Source organism: Malaclemys terrapin, chromosome 1 (genome assembly GCF_027887155.1).
Source record: "Malaclemys terrapin pileata isolate rMalTer1 chromosome 1, rMalTer1.hap1, whole genome shotgun sequence".
NCBI classification, from domain to species: domain Eukaryota; kingdom Metazoa; phylum Chordata; order Testudines; family Emydidae; genus Malaclemys; species Malaclemys terrapin.
The window spans coordinates 103,048,869-103,070,825 of NC_071505.1; the positions used below are offsets into that span (position 1 = coordinate 103,048,869).

A 21,957-nucleotide genomic window follows, 5' to 3' on the forward strand; every position below is an offset into this window, starting at 1 on the left:
CCATCCTGGCATATGTTTATATCACTTGTGCCCAGTAACTTTTAGATGTGTGTTTTTGCAGCATCAGCCCTCTTCATGCCAGATTCTGTGAGCAGGGCCTGCCTCTTGCTCACAGCTTAACTTTGCTTTATGTTACCAAAGTCTTGACCATTACTTTAGTTCAGGCCTTAAGTTTCATACCAGGCCTCTGATACAAGGACTTACGTTCCAGGACCTCATCTTACAACAACTGGATTCATAAAATGTTTTTTAGAATTTGTTCTGTTGGCTTGATTTTGGTCTCTTTTTCTTCCTGGGATGAATAGTTCCCTCACTGTGTTTTCTCTAAATTAAAATCTTTGTTTCTGCTTGTTTCGGTCTAACTCCATCCTTCTGTTCTCTATTACAGCTTTTCCCTCCTGGGGGGTATGTGTTGTCTTTTGAGTTCACTTTTGTTCCCCTTTCGCTGGGCTCAATCCACCTCACTAGGAGTTACACTGAGTAAAGACCTCCAGAATTTAGCCTACCCTTATTATAGCTCTTTATCTGGTGCCCTGTGTATTTTTTATTCCTTTACCTTGAGGTTTAAGCCCACACTAGACCAGCTTTCCTCACTGCATCCCCCATTCCTTCCGACACTGCCCTCTCCACAATAGTGTGGATCTCCTGAACATTTTACCTCCATGAAGGGAAGAGAGGGGCTGAACAGGATGCAGCCGGTGGTTGTAAAGTTGCTGGGACGACAGCTATGAATCCTTTTACTTCCCTTCCCTTGCTGTCTGCTCAACACGCCTCCCATCAGAGCACCAATTTAGATTCCCTTCCTGTACCTACCAAGGGAATCGCAGGGTAGGAAAGAGAGAGGATTCTAATCCAGGGATACCATAAATGGCACTAGAAAAGGTTCAGAAAAGGGCAACTAAAATGATTAGGGGTCCCATATGAGGAGAGATTAAAGAGGCTAGGACTCTTTAGCTTGGAAAAGAGGAGACTAAGGGGGGATATGATAGAGGTATATAAAATCATGAGTGATGTGGAGAAAGTGGATAAGGAAAGTGAATATTTACTTATTCCCATAATACAAGAACTAGGGGTCACCAAATGAAATTAATAGGCAGCAGGTTTAAAACAAATACAAGGATGTTCTTCTTCACGCGGCGCACAGTCAACTTGTGGAACTTCTTACCTGAGGAGGTTGTGAAGGCTAGGACTATAACAACATTTAAAAGAGAACTAGATAAATTCATGGAGGTTAAGTCCATTAATGGCTATTAGCCAAGATGGGTAAGGAATGGTGTCCCTAGCCTCTGTTTGTCAGAGGATGGAGATGGATGGGAGGAGAGAGATCACTTGATCATTGCCTGTTGGTCCACTCCCTCTGGGGCACCAGGCATTGGCCACTGTTGGTAGACAGGATACTGGGATAGATTGACCTTTGGTTTGACCTGGTACGGCCGTTCTTATGTAAATCATGGGAAACCTGAAAATGCTGACTGTGGCTCTTATCCAGAGTAAAGACGGGGCCAACTTCGGCTTTAGGGAACACTCCCTCATTTGGCTCAGAGTGTTGAGACTGCAACCACAATCACTTAACTTTATTTTTTTCCCAAATAATAAAAAAAGTGAGATGCAAGTGAGATGCAAAATTGTCAGTGCTAAGCCTGAAGCCCTCTGTGTATCCATGGAACAGGTACAACCAGCAAGTTTCTCTAAAGACAGTATGGTGATACAGAGGCCCTTTGGTGGTTCTGTGTCAGTGACTCTTGTCATGCCTGACCTACTACACCTCACATAGCGTTGTCATAATCTGTATCTAAAAGGTGTCATGTAGGGTATCAGATACAAACAGGTAACACCCTGGTCCAAACAATCATTGCATGATGTATGTAGGTGTGTGTCCAAGGAGTTACGGGCTAGAAGTAGGTGCTTAAAATGTGTTTGGTAAGAAATGTATAAGCCCAGTCTGCCCTAGGCAAACAAATGTATATTTGCTTGTCTGACCTGCCTGGTCATCAGGCACAGACAATGAAGGCACATTTACATGCAAGATGAACAAAGCCGTCAGGACAGCAAGTGAGGAAAGATGACCACAATCTCCACAGGATGTGGAGACTGTCCTATCTCCACCCCCGCACCCTACAAGGCTTCTTGCCTCTTGAAGCACAGTCAGTGAAATATGGGAAGAAATAAGGAGAGAGGAAAAAAGCCACTTTGGACTCCATACAGGATCCTGGCCAGAAAGGCTGCTCAGCGATTGCTGGAAAAGAGAGTCACTGAGAAACACAACTTTTCAGAACAACAGACTCCAGCAAAGGTGAAAGTAAGCCGCTATGGGCCAGTACAGCGTACCAGTAAAAAGTGGCCGCCAGTACAAGCCCGTGCAGCCCCCATGCCTCCGGACCCTGCACCGCCGGAGCCCGAGAGGGGAAGTGCCCGGCTGGGGGCGCAGGGTCCGGAGGCAAGGGGGCTGCCCGAAGCCCAAGCGCTACCGGCTTCACGGTTTGCCGGGCAGCCTCCAGACCCTGCGCCCCCAGCTGGACGCTTCCCCTTCCGGGCTCCAGCTGCGCTGGGGAAGCGCCAGCCGGGGGCGCAGGGTCTGGGGGCTGCCCGGCACACCATGAAGCCGGTAGCGCTCGGGCAGCCCTTTCTGCGTGGCTGGGAGTGGGAGGGAGGAAGGGGCGGAGTTAGGGCGGGTTGGGGCTGGGGCAGGGCTGGGGGTGGGGGAATGGGCGGGGCCAGGACCCCGTGGAGGATCCTCTTTTTTTATTTGTTAAGTATGGTAACCCTAAGCCATCATGAAGAATCCCCTAGCTATCACCTGAGCTGCAACAAGAGCTGTACCAGGGGAAAGAATTGTGCCCAGGCCTGGAAGGTGTTCAGCCTGAGAAAAAACTTACTAAAGCATCTCTGAGGGTGAGATTATCTGTATTCAGTTTGATTAGACATAGATTTGCGCATTTTATTTCATTTTGCTTGGTGACTTACTTTGTTCTGTCTGTTACTACTTGGAACCACTTAAATCCTATTTTCTGTATTTAATAAAATCACTTTTTATTTAGTAATTTACTCAGAGTATGTATTAATACCTGGGGGAGCAAACAACTGTGCATATCTCTCTATCAGTGTTATAGAGGGCGAACAATTTATGAGTTTGCCCTGCATAAGCTTTATACAGGGTAAAACGGATTTATCTGGGTTTAGACCCCATTGGGAGTTGGGCATCTGAGTGCTAAAGACAAGCACACTTCTGTGAGCTGTTTTCAGGTAAACCTGCAGCTTTGGGACAAGTGATTCAGACCCTGGATGTGTGTTGGAGCAGACGGGAGTGTCTGACTCAGCAAGACAGGGTGCTGGAGTCCTGAGCTGGCAGGGAAAACAGGAGCAGGGGTAGTCTTGGCACGTCAGGTGGCAGCTCCCAAGGGGGTTTCTGTGATCCAACCCATCACAGGTTTACCTAGGAAGACAAGGGAAACCAGGTCCTTGTGCTTTTGTGGAAGGTCCTGAGAGAAACCATCTTGAACAACACCTTTCTCTTTCTAGATTAAGTTTATTTGCGTGTAACCTTTTCCAACATTATTCCTTTTACTTGGCATCACTTCACTTATGGCCTATTGTTAAAAATAAAACTAATTAATTAACTATAAACCAACTCAGTGCAGTGTTAAAATGAAAGCATCTATTAACCCCCCATTATGTTAATAAGCTGGAGCATTTGGGGCTTTTCAAGAAGAAACAGAGACAAGGCATGAGGGGTGCATGGGGGGGGGGTCACATGCCCCCCGCAGATTTCTGTCAGGGTTTGCTGGCCTGCTCAGTCACCTGGTGCAGCTGGAACTCCTCCCTGCACGGCAGCTACTGGAGCTGGCAAGCTGTGCCCCCCAGGGAGAAGCAGGAACAACAGCTGAGAGCTGCTGGAAGGGGCCGCTGCTTTCTGAGCGGGGAGACTGAGGGGAAGGGGGTCCTGCCTGTGTGTGTGGGGACGTGACTCTAGCTGTTCCGGGGGCAGCTGAACCTTTAAATTGTGTCCCCGCACTATCAGCAGGTCTGGGTCATCTCTGAGAGCAAGTGAACCTTATTATTTCTCTGAACTGTCAAGGAGATGGCTGGACATTACAGAGCACACGATATTCGGAAAATTCAGCACGGGGAGTGGGTTGCAGTCACTGTTCTGGTTGTAACCAAGGCTGGTGGCAGCCAGAGTGCTGATCCAGTGCGGTCTATCACACAGACACATAGGGGCCAGGGGCGGCTCTAGCTTTTTTGCCACCCCAAGCATGGCAGGCAGGCAGGCTGCCTTTGGCAGCCTGCCTGTGGGAGGTCTGCCGGTCCCGCGGCTTCGGCGTACCCACCACCAAATTGCCGCCAAATCCGCGGGACCGGCAGACCTCCCACAGGCAAGCCGCCGAAGGCTGCCTGATTGCCGCCCTTGCAGGGACCAGCAGGGCCTCCCCGCGGCTTGCCGCCCCAGGCACGTGCTTGGAGCGCTGGTGCCTGGAGCCTGAAGGCTGATTGTGAGCAGCCCAGGTTGGAAGCTACAACAGCAAAGCATTGTGAGGTACCCAAGGTTACAGAGCAGGCAGTGACCAACCCCTCAGTGGTCTGGATTTCACCCCCCAACCACCACCACCTACCCCAAACTGAACTCTCTTGACAGTATTTCAGTCCCGTCACACTCATTCCATTGTTGGTTTCTCTGCTAAAACTGGCAAAGAGGAGACCAACTCTCATGGAAATGTTTGTGATCTGGGCACTGTATGCTAAAATCTGCATTGAAACCACCAATTGATTTTATAGGCTGTAGAAAGGCCATCAGATGGTATTAATTTGGTGATAGTACAGGCCTGGGCTGTGTTCACGGCAGCAACTTAGTAGAGGAGAAAGCATCTGCAGATTGTCATCGATCCCCTTAGTTGTCTTCTACCACTAGACTGACCAGACAGCAGATGTGAAAAATCAGGACAGGGGGTGGGGGGGGGTAATAAGACCCTATATAAGAAAAAAGACCCAAAAATCGGGACATCTGGTCATCCTATCTACCACCACCAAATGTTATGATAAATGCTGACCCCTATGAGTTGTCTGTGCACATATAGTTCATTCTAGGAGAATGTGTCTCCATCTCGTGGCTGAGCTATATAAAAGGTCAATGAGTCTTCTTCAGCTTGTGGATTTTAGATTAGTAGAGATGCTTTTAGTGGTAAAAGCCCCAAGTTCAAACCCCACCAACAGTTCAGTTATACATATCCACTCAGATTTTTCGCAATTAAGTTTGACTGAATTGACTGAAATAAAATTTGTTGTAACTAAGCTGTTCAGACCAAACCAGTAACCACTGAGGTTTATTCAACCCTAGTCTGACTTTCTGGGAACACTAGTTTGTGTTATGAATGCATCTTTTGGGCACAGTCTGAAAAAGCCAATATAAGGATCAAGTAAACTAATTTACAAGGCACGTCAGTGTACAGACTTTTCTAATTCATCTCCATCTAACCTTTTCCAGTGACTCATGACCTTTCACCAAGGACAAGTGCAGAGTCCTGCACTTAGGACGGAAGAATCCCATGCACTGTTACAGACTAGGGACCAAATGGCTAGGAAGCAGTTCTGCAGAAAAGGACCTAGGGGTTACAGTGGATGAGAAGCTGGATATGAGTCAACAGTGTGCCCTTGTTGCCAAGAAGGCTAACGGCATTTTGGGCTGTATAAGTAGGGGCATTGCCAGTAGATTGAGGGACGTGATCGTTCCCCTCTATTCAACATTGGTGAGGCCTTATCTGCAGTACTGTGTCCAGTTTTGGGCCCCACACTACAAGAAGGATGTGGAAAAATTGGAAAGAGTCCAGCAGAGGGCAACAAAAATGATTAGGGGGCTGGAGCACATGACTTATGAGGAGAGGCTGAGGGAACTGGGATTGTTTAGTCTGCAGAAGAGAAGAATGAGGGGGGGATTTGATAGCTGCTTTCAACTACCTGAAAGGGGGTCCAAAGAGGATGGATCTAGACTGTTCTCAGTGGTACCAGCTGACAGAACAAGGAGTAATGATCTCAAGTTGCAGCGGGGGAGCTTTAGGTTGGATATTAGGAAAAACTTTTTCACTAGGAGGGTGGTGAAGCACTGGAATGGGTTACCTAGGGAGGTGGTGGAATCTCCTTCCTTAGAGGTTTTTACGGTCAGGCTTGACATAGCCCTGACTGGGATGATTTAGTTGGAAATTGATGCTGGTTTGAGCAGGAGGTTGGACTAGATGAACCTCCCTTCCAACCCTGATACTCTATGATTCCCATAGCAGTGCTTAATCACTTCCTTGGTTTCCCAAACTCCAGTTTTTTATTTAACCCATGAGCTATGACATGTCAGATGCTGCAATGTTATTGTAGGAGAGTTGGTCCCAGGATATGAGAGAGACATGGTGGATGAGGTAATATCTTTTATTGGACCAGCTTCTGTTGGTGAGAAAGACAAGCTTTCTAGCCACACTGAGCTCTTCTTCAGGTGACAGGTGTGGGAAACGTACTTGAGCGCCACAGCTAAATACAAGATAGAACAGATTGTTTAGCATTAGTAGTTAATACATGTTTCAAGGGACAATTCAAGGTGAAGTGGCCAGTTAACACCCCTCCAGTCATAGGGAGGAAAAGGGGGGGAGAAGAAGCAACTGGGAATTGTAGGAGGTTGGTAATGGGTTACAGATTGTTGTAATAAGCTATAAATCCAGTGTCCTTATTAAAACCATGATTTTTAGGCCTGGTCTACACTACGACTTTAATTCGGATTTAGCAGCCTTAATTCGAATTAACCCTGCACCCGTCCACACAACGACGCCATTTAATTCAAAATAAAGGGCTCTTTAAATCGATTTCTGTACTCCACCCCGACGAGCGGAGTAGCGCCAAAATCGATTTTAGCATTTTGAATTAGGGTTAGTGTGGCCGCAATTCGATGGTATTGGCCTCCGGGAGCTATCCCACAGTGCACCATTGTGTCCGCTCTGGACAGCAATCTGAACTCAGATGCACTGGCCAGTAGACAGGAAAAGCCCCGGGAATATTTGAATTTCATTTCCTGTTTGCCCAGTGCAGAGAGCGCAGGTGACCACAGATAGCTCATCAGCACAGGTAACCATGCAGTCCGATAATCGAAAAAGAGCACAAGCATGGACCGTACGGGAGGTACTGGATCTGATCGCTATATGGGGAGAGGATTTAGTGCTAGCAGAACTTCGTTCTAAAAGACGAAATGCCAAAACTTGAAAAAATCTCCAAGGGCATGATGGAGAGAGGTCACAATAGGGACTCAGATCAGTGCCGCGTGAAAGTCAAGGAGCTCAGACAAGCCTATCAAAAAACAAAGGAGGCAAACGGTCGCTCCGGGTCAGAGCTGCGGACATGCCGCTTCTACGCCGAGCTGCATGCAATTCTAGGGGGGGCTGCCACCACTACCCCACCTGTGACCATGGATTCCGGGTCGGGGATAGTCTAATCAGCTACACCCAAGGATTCTACGGATGGGGAAGAGGAGGAGGACGACGACGAGCTTGCAGAGAGCACCCAGCACTCCGTTCTCCCCAACGGGCAGGATCTTTTTCTCAGCCTGACCAAAGTACCCTCCCAACCCTCCCAAGCCAGTATCCAAGACCATGACCCCATGGAAGGGACCTCAGGTGAGTTTACCTTTTAAAATATAAAACTTGTTTTAAAAGCAAGCGTTTTTTAATGATTACTTTGCCCTGAGGACTTGGGATGCATTCGCGGCCAGTTCAGCTACTGGAAAAGTCTGTTAACGTGTCTGGGGATGGAGCGGAAATCCTCCAGGGACATCTCCATGAAGCTCTCCTGGAGGTACTCCAAAACCCTTGGCACAAGGTTTCTGGGTAGTGCAGCCTTATTCCGTCCTCCATGGTAGGACACTTGATCACGCCATGCTTGCAGCAAATAATCTGGTATCATTGCCTAACAAAGCGTGGCAGCGTATGGTCCCGGTGTTTGCTGGCATTCAAGCAACATCCGTTCTTTATCTTGCTGTGTAATCCTCAGGAGAGTGATATCGCTCATGGTAACCTGGTTGAAATACGGGAACTTAATTAAGGGGACAGAGGTGGCCATTCCTACTGGGCTGTTTGCCTGTGGCTGAAAAGAAATCCTTCCCTGCAGTTAGCCAAGCACAGGGGGGGAAATTGGCCCTGAGCTTTTTGCGTTTGGCTAGCAGGGATCTTCCCTGTTACCAGCCACGCGGTGGGGGGAGGGATAAAGCGATCATCCAGAGAATTGGATTGGGGGGGATGGTTAGTTTGTTTTCTGCTGCTGCTCAATGTTAACAGGAAAACCACAGCACTCAACGGGCTTTGCTTGGTATGTGGGAAAGGAGGGCGCAGAAGCCGAAAGACAATGGCTTACCATGGCCGCATGCAAGCCGAATTCTGTTGCCCAGACCTGTGATCTCTAGCAGCAAAGCCACAGGCACTCAGTATTAAAAGGCTAAATGCGACCTTGCACAGAAATCACATGTGCTATGTAATGTGAATAGTGTTGGTCACCGTGAAAGAGTATAAACATTGTTCTGCAAAATGTATCTTTTTAAAAAATTCTCTTTTTTCCCCTCCCTACAGCAGCTGCAAATTCTTCAAGCCTCCCTCCTCCGTCCCGAAGGCTATCACAGATAAGGCATCGGAAAAAGAAGACGTGAGACAAGATGTTTGCAGAAATCATGGAATCCACCCGCAGTGACAGAGCTCATCTGAATGAGTGGAAGGACACGGTTTCAAAGTATAGGAAAGAAGCCAGTGAACGTGAGGACAGGAGGGACCAACGTGAGGACAGGAGGGACCAACGTGAGGACAGGAGAGTCGCTCGAGATGAGAGGTGGCGGCAGGAAGATCAGAGGAGGCAGGATGCAACGCTGGGGCTGCTGCGTGAGCAAACAGACATGCTCCGGCGTCTGGTGGAGCTTCAGGAACGGCTGCAGGAAAACAGAGTGCTGCTACAGCCCCTGTATAACCCTCCTCCCCCCTCCCCATGTTCCATATCCTCCTCACCCAGACGTGTAAGAACGCGGGGGGCGGGAGGCTCCGTACACTTTCCCATTCCACCCCAGTGGACAGCCCAAGCAAAAGGCTGTCATTTTTTTAAACCTTTTTTTAGTGGCCTTTTCCTTCCCACTGATCCTCCTCCCAAACTCCACCCGGGTTCCCTCCCTCTTTTTATAATCTATTAATAAAGGATAAATGATTTTTAAACGATAGTGACTTTATTTGGTTTGAAAGCAAGCTGGGGGAAAGGGGAGGGCGGGTTCCTTTCAGAGAATGAGTCAATAAAGGGGGCGGGTTTTCATGAAGGAGAAACAAACAGATATTTCACACTGTAGCCTGGCCAGTCATGAAACTGGTTTTCAAAGCTTCTCTGATGTACAGCGCTTCCTGGTGTGCTCTTCTAATCGCCCTGGTGTCTGGCTGCGCGTAATCAGCAGCCAGGCGATTTGCCTCAGCCTCCCACCCCGCCATAAAGGTCTCCCCCTTACTTTCACAGAGATTGTGGAGCACGCAGCAAGCAGAAATAACAATGGGAAGATTGGTTTGGCTGAGGTCTGAGCGAGTCAATAATGATCGCCAGCGACCTTTTAAACGGCCAAATGCACATTCTACCACCATTCTGCACTTGCTCAGCCTGTAGTTGAACAGCTCCTGACTCCTGTCCAGGCTGCCTGTGTATGGCTTCATGAGCCATGGCATTAAGGGGTAGGCTGGGTCCCCAAGAATAACTATTGGCATTTCAACATCCCCAACGGTTATTTTCTGGTCCGGAAAGTAAGTCCCTTGCTGCAGCCCTTTAAACAGAGTAGTGTTCCTGAAGACGCGAGCGTCATGAACCCTTCCCGGCCAGCCCACGTTGATGTTGGTGAAACGTCCCTTGTGATCCACAAGTGCTTGCAGCACCACTGAAAAGTACCCCTTGCGGTTTATGTACTGGGTACCCTGGTGCTCCGGTGCCAAGATAGGGATATGGGTTCCATCTATCGCCCCACCACAGTTAGGGAATCCCATTGCAGCAAAGCCATCCACTATGGCCTGCACATTTCCCAGAGTCACTACCTTTCGTAGCAGCACCTGAGTGATTGCTTTGGCTACTTGCATCACAGCAGCCCCCACAGTAGATTTGCCCACTCCAAATTGATTCCCGACTGACCGGTAGCTGTCTGGCGTTGCAAGCTTCCACAGGGCTATCGCCACGCGCTTCTCAACTGTGAGGGCTGCTCTCATCTTGGTATTCTGGCGTTTCAGGGCAGGGGACAGCAAGTCACAAAGTTCCATGAAAGTGCCCTTACGCATGCGAAAGTTCCGCAGCCACTGGGAATCATCCCACACCTGCAACACTATGTGGTCCCACCAGTCTGTGCTTGTTTCCCTTGCCCAGAATCGGCGTTCCATGGATAGAACCTGCTCCATTAACAACATGATCTCCAAAGCACCGGGGCCCGCGGTTTGACAGAATTCTGTGTCCGTGTCCACGTCCTCATCATGCTTGTCGCTGTGCTGCTGCCGCCGCTGCCACCTCGCCTCGTTTTTCTGGTCCTGGCTCAGCATAAACTCTACGAGAACGCGTGAGGTGTTTACAATGTTCATGACTGTTGTCTTGAGCTGAGCGGGCTCCATGCTTGCCGTGGTATGGAGTCTGCAGTGTTCACCCAGGAAAAAAGGTGCGAAATGGTTGTCTGCCATCCGTTGCTTTCATGCAGGGAGGGAGGAAGGGGTGAGGCTGTACCCAGAACCACCTGCGACAATGTTTTTTGTCCCATCAGGCGCTGGGATCTCAACCCAGAATTCCAATGGGCGCGGGAGACTGCGGGAACAATGGGATAGCTATGGGATAGCTACCCACAGTGCAACGCTCCAGAAGTCGACGCTAGCCCCGGTACATGGACACACACCGCCGAATTAATGCGCTTAGTGTGGCCGCATACATTCGACTTTATACAATCTGTTTCCCAAATTTGAATTATATAAATTCGGATTAATCCCGTAGTGTAGACATACCCTTAGTGTCTAACAAAGTTATGAATTTAAGCTCCCGGGCTCATGTTTTGAAAGTGTTGTGCAGGCTGCCTTTAAGGCTGAGGACGGATAGGTCAGACATAGGACTGATGACATTTAGTGCCCTGGATGAGGTACACCATATGTGTAGGAGCGATGGATCTTGAAAGGTGCATTGTGGGGGTGTTGATCACAGTAGCAGTGGAGATATGTTTGTAGATTTTGCATCTGTTGTTCTGGCAGGGTCTGGTGCTGCTTTGAGTTGGTGTGTCCTGGTCCGTGGGGAAACCTGTGAGGAAGAGCTCTGTGTAAACTTGAAAGCTTTTCTCTCACCAACAGAATTTGGTCCAATAAAAGATAGGAACACAAACCTGGCGAGGTAATAAGATGCTGCAGCTTCATTTTCAAAAAGTGAAGCTACTGGCAAAAGAGTCTCCTGAACTGAGACCAAGAGCAACAGTTAGGTGCCAGGTGTCAATTCTAGCAATTCTGACTCGATGGAAAATTTCTTTAAGTCCTTGCCAGGAACAGCCCAACTCACTTTCTAAAACAAGTAAGTGGCCACAAATTGAAATCACTGAGCTCATCCAATACTGGTGTTTATTTTCTGTTGAACATTAAGTGATTTGATGCTTTTCATCAAAACAGAAGCCTCCATCCTGCCATCAGATCGATGGTGATAGACCTTTGCACCCATTGATTTCTAGTGTCAACAGTGCACAGAGACTGCCACTATTTTAAAATTTTCAGTGTATAAAACAGCTACTTGAACTATTTTCTTTTGTAATGCAGCAGGTAAGGACCGATAACCTGCCTCATATGTTGTAGAAGAATTTCTGGAGCACTATCAGACTGTTAGCCATTGAACTGAAATGGGGTTTTCCTTTATTTAGCCACTAATTTATCATCTGTAAATGATGTTCCGTAAGAAGAAACTTGACCTACACACACAAGATGTGCCTATTTCACACATTCTTCGTTAGGTATGAAACTCCGTTCTTGTTCATTTTTCCCTATAATGGGGAAAAGGTTTTATTTCATCCACTTAGGGATTCCTCTGTATGGGGGAGGTGGAGCTGCTCTGTTGTAGTTTAGGAGTGTTGACCTGGTTATTGGGACAGTTACTGTATGCATGTTGGTTTAGTTTAATAGCAGGCTGTTGGAAAAACAGGCAGGAAGCAGAGCAATGGCTCAAAAGCCACCATCTACCAACACTGACAGGACAATACAAGAGTCATTCACTCGGATGTTCTGCCTCTGCCCCCATCCTGAGCTCAGCAGACCTACTTTGTCAAGGAGGAGACCAAATCTGTGAACACAGGAGAAGACCTGACTGGATTTGAAAGGAGACTCCCCCCATGGAGAGAGAGAGTTAATGGGACCCAGACTCAGACTGACACCCAGACGCCAGAGGCTAAGGGTGACTGGGAAAGTGAGGCCTGCGTAGGATCCCTACCAGGGCCGGCTCCAGGCACCAGCTTAACAAGCCAAGGGAGAGGGGCGGGACCTGCGGCAATTCGGGGGCGGCAGGTCCCTCCCTCCCTCCCGCTGAACTTTTTTTTTTTCCCCGATCGCAGCTTTTTTTTTTTTTTTTTTTTTTGCTTGGGGCGGCAGAAATGCTGGAGCCGGCCCTGGTCCCTACCAAAGGATGGCAGGACTCTAAGTAAAATAGACATGCAGATAGACCTTTTGTTGTTTTAAAATCCTCTCTGATGTCCTGCTGTCTTCATACTGTAATACTTTGGTTTAAGAAAGCTGCCTGGTCACAAGCTCCTGAAGGGAAGACCCACAGGTCCTGACCCCAGTCCGACCTAGTGGGGTAAACACAGTCAATACACAGGGTGCTGTAGCCCAGGGTACATTCTAAGAGCGGTAGAATCACGCGATTCCACTCCAGGAGAGAGATAAAGGTGTGAGGCCTGATACTGAAGGGATGCATTCAGGGACCGGATGGGTCAGAGGTGCAGCTAACCCTGCAACGGAGACAGTCTGTTCTAGTTCCACTTTAGCGTGAAAACAAACAGACCTCAACAAAAAGAATGACTGTCCATCACATCTGAAAACTTTATTTGAAAAAGGCTTGATAGTACATTGAATAGGGTTTTGATTGATTATATTACAACTCCGTAAATGCTACTTTGGTTTTGATCTAAATATTTAGAGGCTTAACATGAAGTACTTAAAATGCTTCGCGTTCTGGCTAGATGGACAATTCCTGATATAGTGATTCTCATCTTTTAAAATTTGAGTCACACTTTTAAAAGTTGTTGTAAATAACTGATTATTGTGTCATCTGGACAGAATTTTGCAACATCAATATTACACTGTAAACCAACAATATTAACTTAACAGAAACTTTGTTCAAACGAACATGTAGGTCCCGATTCAGCAAAGCATCGGAGCATGTGCTTACAATTAAAGCACATGCTTAAGTGCTTTGCTGAATCAAGACCTTAATAGCTGTGCATTCTTACTGCATTGAAGGATATGTTTATTAAAATCCCTGCTCTCAACTCACCAATGACTTCTGGTTGAGATTCCTTTAAGATGCAGTTATACCCTAAAAGTGACTAGATAAAAATTGCACCTTCTTATTCAGACCTGCTCCCTGTGTGAATTCAGGGTCATGGGTGCTGGCTTTAGAGACAAAAGATTCTAGTATTTACTCCTCTGATGTGCATTGGCTGTGAAGAACTCCGAGAAAATGACGTGTATTCTAGTTTAACTCATGCATCATCTACAGGAATTGTTAACTAAACCTTTGCAGAGCCAAATTCTACTATGCTACTTGATTATACCTGTGCAACCCCACTTCTGTGGGGCTGCACAGATGTGAGGTCGGAATTTAGCCTGGAGAATCTTTACTACTAATGATGCTTAAGAAGGAGAAAAAAGGTCAACTTTCAGATTTTGGGCAGGGCTGGTACATCAAAAAATGAATAGGTTTTGTTCTTGTAAACCAAGCAAATTTGATTGGGAAATCACTGAGACATAAGGCAGTTTTGAGTCATTTTTCAAAGTAGAACTGAACTCTAAATCCCAAAGATTATTTTGTCCAATGGAAGGAGAATGGGAGTTCTCTTACTGATTTTCCCACTCTCCAATTTTACCTTAAAAGCATTTGACCATCCTCAGCACATCATTTCAGATTTCCATAACCTTCCATCTGAAAGCTGAACTTGTTTTCCATAGCTGTCAATTTAAATGATATTTGGATTGTGAAATAGGCACTCTTCTTCACCTTGTCTTTCCTCAAGGTCTAGGAAGTCGAAAATTATGTGTGTCACTGAGAGATGAACCAACCTACAAAATTTGAATCCTGATTTTGAACACCTCCAAAAGTCAGCTGTTCAGATGTGAAGTTTGGGTTTAGAAAGATAGAAGTGGATGCAAAATTCTGATTCAGATCCAGAGTATCAAAGCTTGGAGGTGTTTGGACCTAAGTTATTTGTTCTGCACATCTATAGTTGCACCGCACTCACTGCAAAATTAAGAGTGCCTCCTGGTCTCTTAGCAGGACAAAAGGATCAGAAATGGGACTAGTGGCTTTCATTGGACAAGCCACTATGTTTTCTTCTCCAATAAGATGCGATCTTCAATAAGTCCTGATTTCCTGTCTGACTACTTCCAGCAGTACCTGAAGTTTGAATGTAAGATAATCTGCCACAAGAAAAAAAGGAGAGAGGAATGCTTAATTTGGTTTTTGAACTATGTTAAAACTGGTATTTGAATGGAGTATTTTGTGTGGAGAAACAATTTATTTCAATACAATTGAAACTATGTCTAATACAGCCCATTCTTTAGCAAAAGGTATCTCTGCTACCTTTCCTTCTGTATCTTCTTAAACATTTTCAATGGTTGTTGACAGTACAGAACCCAGGGGCAATTTACTAATGCACCAAGTCTAAAGAAGTCAGGGTGCAGGATAAAACACAGATGTGATCAATGTTTATCTGAGAGACAAACATTGTATTAAAGGTGGCAGAGCTACCCCTGAAACTTTGTGCTTAATACCACATGGGGAAATCCTTTCAAAATATATCTTACTTGTATTCCAGATCCATTGTCCATACATACTTCATAAGATTTTTCTAAAGACTGGATAAAAATCTTGGTGTTCTATGACCAACATGTATATTTTGCCTGTTTACAAGTATATACTGGGAACTAGAGAAAACAAATACAGTATTTCCCTTCTCTTCCTATCAGTGCTTTCCCCAGGCTTTCAGCAGAAATTGGTATGTACAGCATCATCATTGGGGTCTATCAAATTCGTGGGTGTGAAAATCATGTCACGGACTGTGAAATCTCATCTCCCCTATGAAATCTGGTCTCTGCCCACCCAGCTTTGAAGGCAGAGCAAAGAGCTGCGGCTGCTGCCCTGGTGCCCAACTCTGAAGGCAGCGCCACCCGCCAGCCACAGCAGAGAAGTGAGGGTGGCAATATCGTGATCCCCTAATAGGCTTGCGACCCCCTTTTGCGTCCAGGCCCCTAGTTTGAGAAACACTGCAGAGAAATCACATATTTTTCATGGGTTGGTCATGGCATAAATAGCAAATTTCATGGATGTGTAACACATCCAAGAAATTTGCTATTTATGCCATGGCCAACCCATGAAAATGGTGTGATTTCTCTGTGATTTAAGTAGACCCCTTATCACAATAAATTTTTATTAGAGATAGGGCCAAATTGCAACCCTAGAACCAAACCCCTCAAATTTAGTGACATTCAGATCTGGAGCCAATCACTGCAGCTTGGGTCATCCTCTAATTTTAATTTCTATAGTTCCTTGTATTAAACCCAAACTTAGAATACACAGCCTCTCATAGGCAGTCATTTATGAATCCTGAGTAGAATCTAATACTACATTATGTTTATGGTTATCCCTTTTATCAAATTTATACTCACAGATTGTGGTACGGCAATAGTCAGGTATTGGCCTGCTGATCACCAAGAAGTAGACTGGAAAACCACTTAAAACCATGGCACAGCCAATGCTGACATACACTGGGTCTGAGTAGAAAGACATTCCCACTGCGAAGAGGCAGATGACGGTGAAGGAGACAGGAATGAAGAGGGGAACCTGGGGAAAAGAGCACAGACCTTCCTAATCATATCTGACCATTGTAATTTGTCTTAATTTATCCAAACACATTATGTGTTAACTTGTACCAAATATTTATCAATAGCTAGACTCCTGTGTCCAGAAGACAAGACACCTGGCCAGTCCAATCTTTCTGTACAGTCTGTCTCCAACAAGTGGGATGCATGATCTCTTGGATATGGTCAAATCTACTACATTACAGTAACACCACCAGCACGTTCTCTCACCTCTCTTGATGAGGCACAGAAGCAGACATTAGTCACTATCTCAGGAGTCGCCATATATAAAATTTAACACCTTATGCAGCCAGGAATTTAGCAGGAGGCAGAAATCAGCCATGCCCCAGCTGCTTTCTGAGTTTATTATGGACTGGTCTTAGCTCTCATCTGTTGATATTGCTGGTAGAAAATCATGAGCATGTGCTACCATGAGTAGCATGTGCCCTTTCAAGTAAATGATTTTCAATGTGCTTATGTAGTGGTGTAATTCGTTTTGAGCAGTCTCTCGTTTGCCTCAGGGAAGGCCAAATAAGCTTGAGAGACTGCTTCATGCTAGCAGCACCATACTTCAGTGTACAGTTTGAGTAGCTACCACTGTAACTTAGAAAGCTCGCTAGGAAGCCAAATGACCTGGGCTGTTTAAAGTTCAGGATAAATTAGCAGACCCTAATAGAACTGCAAAGTGATTTTTTTGGATTGTGGATCCAATCTCACCCAGTTTCCATACAATCCAATTGAAAAGATGTGATCCTAATCTCTGGAGAAATCTGACAGTTCACCTAAAATAAAAATCTCCCTTCTCGCTCTTTTAGACTCTAGTCTTTCGTAATCAGAGGTGATCTGCTGTTCATGCCATGACTGCTATAAACTAACAAACAACTCACAGGCTAGTTTGGTTCTCTTTCCTAGTCTGTGTTCCTCAGGGTCAGCACACTTTAGCACGCATAGCAGTTAGTTAATTAAGTAATGAAAAAAAGCCAAGCAAGTAATCACCTAGGAAGAAATTAAACAATTGGTTGGGAGTTAGTAAAAAAACCCTCAACCTCCTGCATCTTCTGTATGTTCTGAACCCCTTGTAATGGAGATCATGGTAGCCAAACCAACTCAGGATTCAAATTGCAGTTCAAGGATCTCATTCCCGTGCAATTACCAATAGTACTGCTCCTCTGTTCAGGGGTGTGTAAGGGATGAAGCTTCTTGCTTTTGTTAGTTTTCTATTATTTTTAAGCATAAAATCTACAGAAAAAATGAGCAATCATAATAATTATACAAATAAATGGAACAATATCAACAGTGAGGATTTTCCTCTATGGCCACTAGAGCGCAGCATCTGTACATATCACACTTACACTGGTCTTTCCTCTTTCAGAAAGAGAGTTCCTCAGGCAGAAGAATAAAGCCTGTCTAAATTGTCATCTCTTCTATTCAATTTGTCTCTTTTCAAACTCTCAGAAGTGGTTTAAAGCCCAAATTTAAACCCAATAGAATGAGGTAAAATCCTTGGGGGGGGGGGGAATCAGTACATTGCTGATTTCTTTGATAAACACTCACGCTTTATCAAACGATTCTAGTTCAAGAAAATATATTTTTAAAAGGTGGTTCTCAGTGAATTTGTGGGTGCAGCCAGCATGCTGTCTGGGAAAGTTGAGGGTGTCTTTTAATACGTTCCTTTAGCAAGGACTTGGAGTGGGGTGGCAGGCTGGGATGGAAAGAAAATTCACCCAGAAAAAAGGGTCAGTACAGTTTGGGGGATAGACAAAGGTTCAAGCTGGTGCTTGTTTTTTTCTTGAACTGCTTCGCCAATCCCTCCTCTAACACATATAGACCACGGCACTCTGGCATCAGTAACTGGCTGAAAGCACACACAGGCAGAGAATGGATATAAACAAATTCTTAGCATCTAAATCAGGGACGGGCAAACTTTTGGGCATATAAACTGTATGGCGGGCCATGAGTGCTCACAGAATTGGGGTTGGGGTGTGGGAGGGGCTGAAGGCTCTTGTTGGGGGTGCGGGCTCCGTGCTGGGGCCAGAAATGAGGAGTTCAGGGTGCAGGAGGATGTTCCAGGCTGGTGGGTGGTGAAGGCTTTGGCTGGGGATGAGGAGTTTGGGAGGTAGGAGGGGGCTCTGGGCTGGGACTGAGGGGTTCAGAGGTGGAAGGGGGATCAGGACTGGGGCAGGGGGTTGGGGCGTGAGGGCTCCGGCTGGGGGTGCAGGTTCTGGGGTGGGGCTGAGGGGTTTGGGGTGCAGGAGGGTGCTCCACATTGGGATTAAGGGGTTTGGAGGGTGGGAGGGGGTTCAGGGCTGGGGCAGGGGGTTGGGGCACGGGTGAGGCTCAGGGGTGTAGGCTCTGGGTGGCACTTACCTCAAGCAGCTCCTGGAGGCAGCAATATATCCCTTCTCCGGCTCCAACGTGGAGGCATGGCCAGGTGGCTCTGCACACTGCCCCGTCTGCAGGCACGGCCCCTGCAGCTCCCATTGGCTGCAGTTCCCAGCCAATGTGAGCTTCAGGGCCAGAGCTTGGGGTGGGGTCAGCATGCAGAGCAGAGTTCCCTGGCTGTCCCTACACGTAGGAGCTGGAGGAGGGCCATGTTGCTGCTTCCAGGAGCCATGTGGAGCGGCTCCTGACCCCACTCACAGGTGGAGTGCCGGAGCGGGGTAAACCCTGGCCCAGACCCTGCTCCCCAGCAGGAGTTCAAGGGCTGGATTAAAATGGCTGGTGGACCAGATTTGCCCTGCGGGCCAGTTTGCCCACCCCGATCTAGATAAAACACCATCCATGCACTTAGAGCTCAGCAGACTGTCCATCCAGGACACTCAACCTGGGGGGTAGACCTGACAAGAATGGCATGGGCCGGAGAAGAGGAGCATTGTGGGAGTCAGTAAAACTGCATAATCCAGAATCCACTTTGATTCCCCATTGCAAACAAGATGCAGCAAAGAAAATGGTAGGCAGGTTGAAACCTACTTTCCCTTCCTGCTCCTAAGGTGGTCCCTAATACATCTGGAAATAGGAAATGCTCCCACATACAGGACTATGGGCTCAGGATGCAGCTCTCCAGCCCAAACTTTGTTGCTCTCATCTGCCAGAGTCTGTGTCTCTTGACCCCAAAGAGACAGACGATGCACATGAGTTGAATGGGCTAGATCAAAATGACGACTTCTATAAGCTGCTGTTGGTTGATTGCTGTGCATTTCTTACTCTTCTAAAGCCTGTATTGGTGGTGGCTGTACTTGAGCAAACTTACAGCACAATGTTTGGGGGTGGGATGGAAGAGCTGTTGGAGGACCTCTCGGGGGAGAGGAAACTAGGGGCTGGGATAGAGGGATCTTGCGGGGAGAAGCTCTAGGAACAAACTAAGCTCAGGAGGAAGTTTTAGCTGAGGCTTGTGCTTTGTTGTGGCAAACCCCATGCAGGGTGTTTGGACACTAGCCTTCTTGTGTGCGTATCAGAGAGTGTGGTGGGGGCTGTCTAGTCTCAACAGATCTCCTGACTCCCAATCTGACCCCCTACCCATTGGACTATGCTACCTTCTTAATTAAACCTGACTGTTCACACCTTGGTAGAACACTGCTTTACTGAAGGCTGTCTGACCTTTCCAGTGGCAGACAAAAGGTCCCATATACCGGGTTACCTCTCCTAAGTCTAAATGGAACTGAGGCAATGCTCAGTGGTTTGAGCATTGGCCTACTAAACCCAGAGTTGTGAGTTCAATCCTTGAGGGGGTCACTTAGGGATCTGGTGCAATATGCTGCATTTTCTAGCTCTCAGTGAACGATGCAGAAAGAAGCCAGTTACAACAACGATGGGCCTGGCTTTGAAACCGGCCGTGTGTTACCTTGAATGGCCTGGGCAGCTCTGGGTGACGGTAACGATGGATGATGAGTCCCAGTGTGGCTAATCCTATGAAGAGCCATCGGGAAAAGCTGAAGAAATTCAGAAGGTGGTAGATGTCTCCAACGCACACCATGGCGGTAACCAATGGCAACTGGGGGTTGTAAAAATGAAACATTCATTAAATCCTCATCCCAGCTTTAGCAATTTAAACATGGATGGGTCAGAAACTCACATTTACAGTCAGCCGCAGTAAGATAAAGCTGGCACACTCTGGTTAGGGACCGATTTTAATGCTGAGCTGAGACCACTATATTCTCTTCATATGAGGTTTCAGATGGGAATGCATGGTAGGTAAAAGGCTGCATTTTTAAATAAAGGCGTTTTCACCACTTCAATCAAAGAAGACACTGCTGGTGTTAGAAAGTACCTAACCATGGCCATGCAAAATTGGTGGAACATTTTGCACAAAAATTCATTCCATGTGATTTCACTCCATCCCCGAAATGTCAGTGTTTGTAACATTTGAAGGACTCAGTTATTGACAAAGAAAGCAGACAAAGCCTGGAAGAGACATTTTTGTGGGATAATTTTGAGAAATTGTTGTGGAAGATGGAGGTGGCAGCAACCCTTTTAGTTTAAGCCACACGTTAAGTGGATTTTAACTCAGGATAAGGAGCCAGGAGGTCTTGAGTTCAAATCCCATCTCTGTCACTAAGCAACTTTGATAATACTTTGCAATATGCAGTCAATGTAAACTCGTTTGCAGGTGTGAATGAATATCCACAGAAACCTTTCTGCAGTATTCTATCCCTTTAACTCTTTACAGACCTGAAAGTAACTTGATTCCCTTTAAAATCTCACACACCTGTCCAGACTTTGCATAGTGACACTAAAATAAGAAGCCAATCAGAACTGCAGGACAGTAGAAATTCCAGTTGTAAAATCGGATCTCCTCACCATTAACATGACGGCTGGAAGGGGAGTGTGCCTTCGGATGTGGATCATGGAGAAGAGAGGAGGCCATTGACCCTCCCTTGAAGCCACAAATAGAGTCCTGAGAGAAGACATGGAGCAGTACAAGAACCTGAGTTCCAGTCTCCTGCATCTGCACTAGAGAACTGAATCACTGGCAGTTGAATGGGTGACATAAAGCCAGCGTAAGTACCAACAATACAGGCTGTCCACACTAACCATGCTAATTAGGGTGCAGTTTAGCCCCAAGACCACACTTGAACTTGACTACATCCTTGTAGCTGCACCATCCTCTGCTAATCTATCCCACAGTTCCTGGCACAGCTTCCTGAAACAGTAGTTTGTGGGAGATTTTGAAAAACAAAGTCAAACTCCCTTTATTCTCTGGGAAATTCCCATAAGTCCCCAAGAACTGGCCCTGTTTCCAAGCTCATTTCTCATGTTAGAGGCCAGGGTGTTCTGGCACTGCCTTGGAGAACCAGCAATTCCCAGGATTACTTATGTGCCAACTAGCTGATGAGTGATATCTACTTGTGTGTTGTCAACAGATTTGGCGCCAGTGCTCTCCTCCTGTTTATACTATCAATCAGTTAGCAAGATTTAAAAGAATCTGACCTTGAAAATGTAAAAATCCCCCCATTCATGGTTCCAAAGCAGGACAGGGCAACCAGGATGGGAATCACGGAGACAAGTCTTTGGAAAGCTTTTTGTGCAAAACTCTGGAGGAAAGACACGCTTCAGTTCAGAAACAACCTGGTAATCCCTGAATGGCATCAGAATTAATGGAAAGAGCTGGATGGCCTTCCACTGAAAGGCTTAAAACAGAACTGCACTTACTCCCAAGTCTGCATTACCTATTCCTCTTCCCCCACTGCCATCTTGATCTCTATTTCTTATTCCATCTCCTCAGGCAAAGCTAAGAGATGTTATAGCTTGCTGATACTCTTGAAAAGTGACAAAGCTGAAGGCCTTTCCGCTATAAGATCCATTATTACTTTCCACATCCTAGAAGCCTCCCCATCCCCACCCACTTCATGTAAAT

The 21,957-nt window shown here is 46.5% G+C and overlaps 1 protein-coding gene across 2 annotated transcripts in view; it reads right to left on the reverse strand.

The window, feature by feature from the left end:
* Positions 1–13,043: 13,043 nt before the first annotated feature.
* Positions 13,044–21,957, reverse strand: part of LOC128840121 (cystine/glutamate transporter-like) — a 34,271-nt gene continuing 25,357 nt past the window's right edge. The window contains exons 8-12 of one of the 2 annotated variants that reach the window (XM_054033698.1): positions 21,531–21,634; positions 20,901–20,997; positions 19,945–20,094; positions 15,912–16,086; positions 13,044–14,663 (exon numbers count right to left, since the gene is read on the reverse strand). In XM_054033698.1, coding sequence (XP_053889673.1) covers positions 14,599–14,663; positions 15,912–16,086; positions 19,945–20,094; positions 20,901–20,997; positions 21,531–21,634 — 591 coding nt within the window. In that variant the 3' untranslated portion in view covers positions 13,044–14,598. The remainder of the gene's footprint in view (positions 14,664–15,911; positions 16,087–19,944; positions 20,095–20,900; positions 20,998–21,530; positions 21,635–21,957) is intronic. The other variant, XM_054033706.1, reaches the window with a different exon arrangement.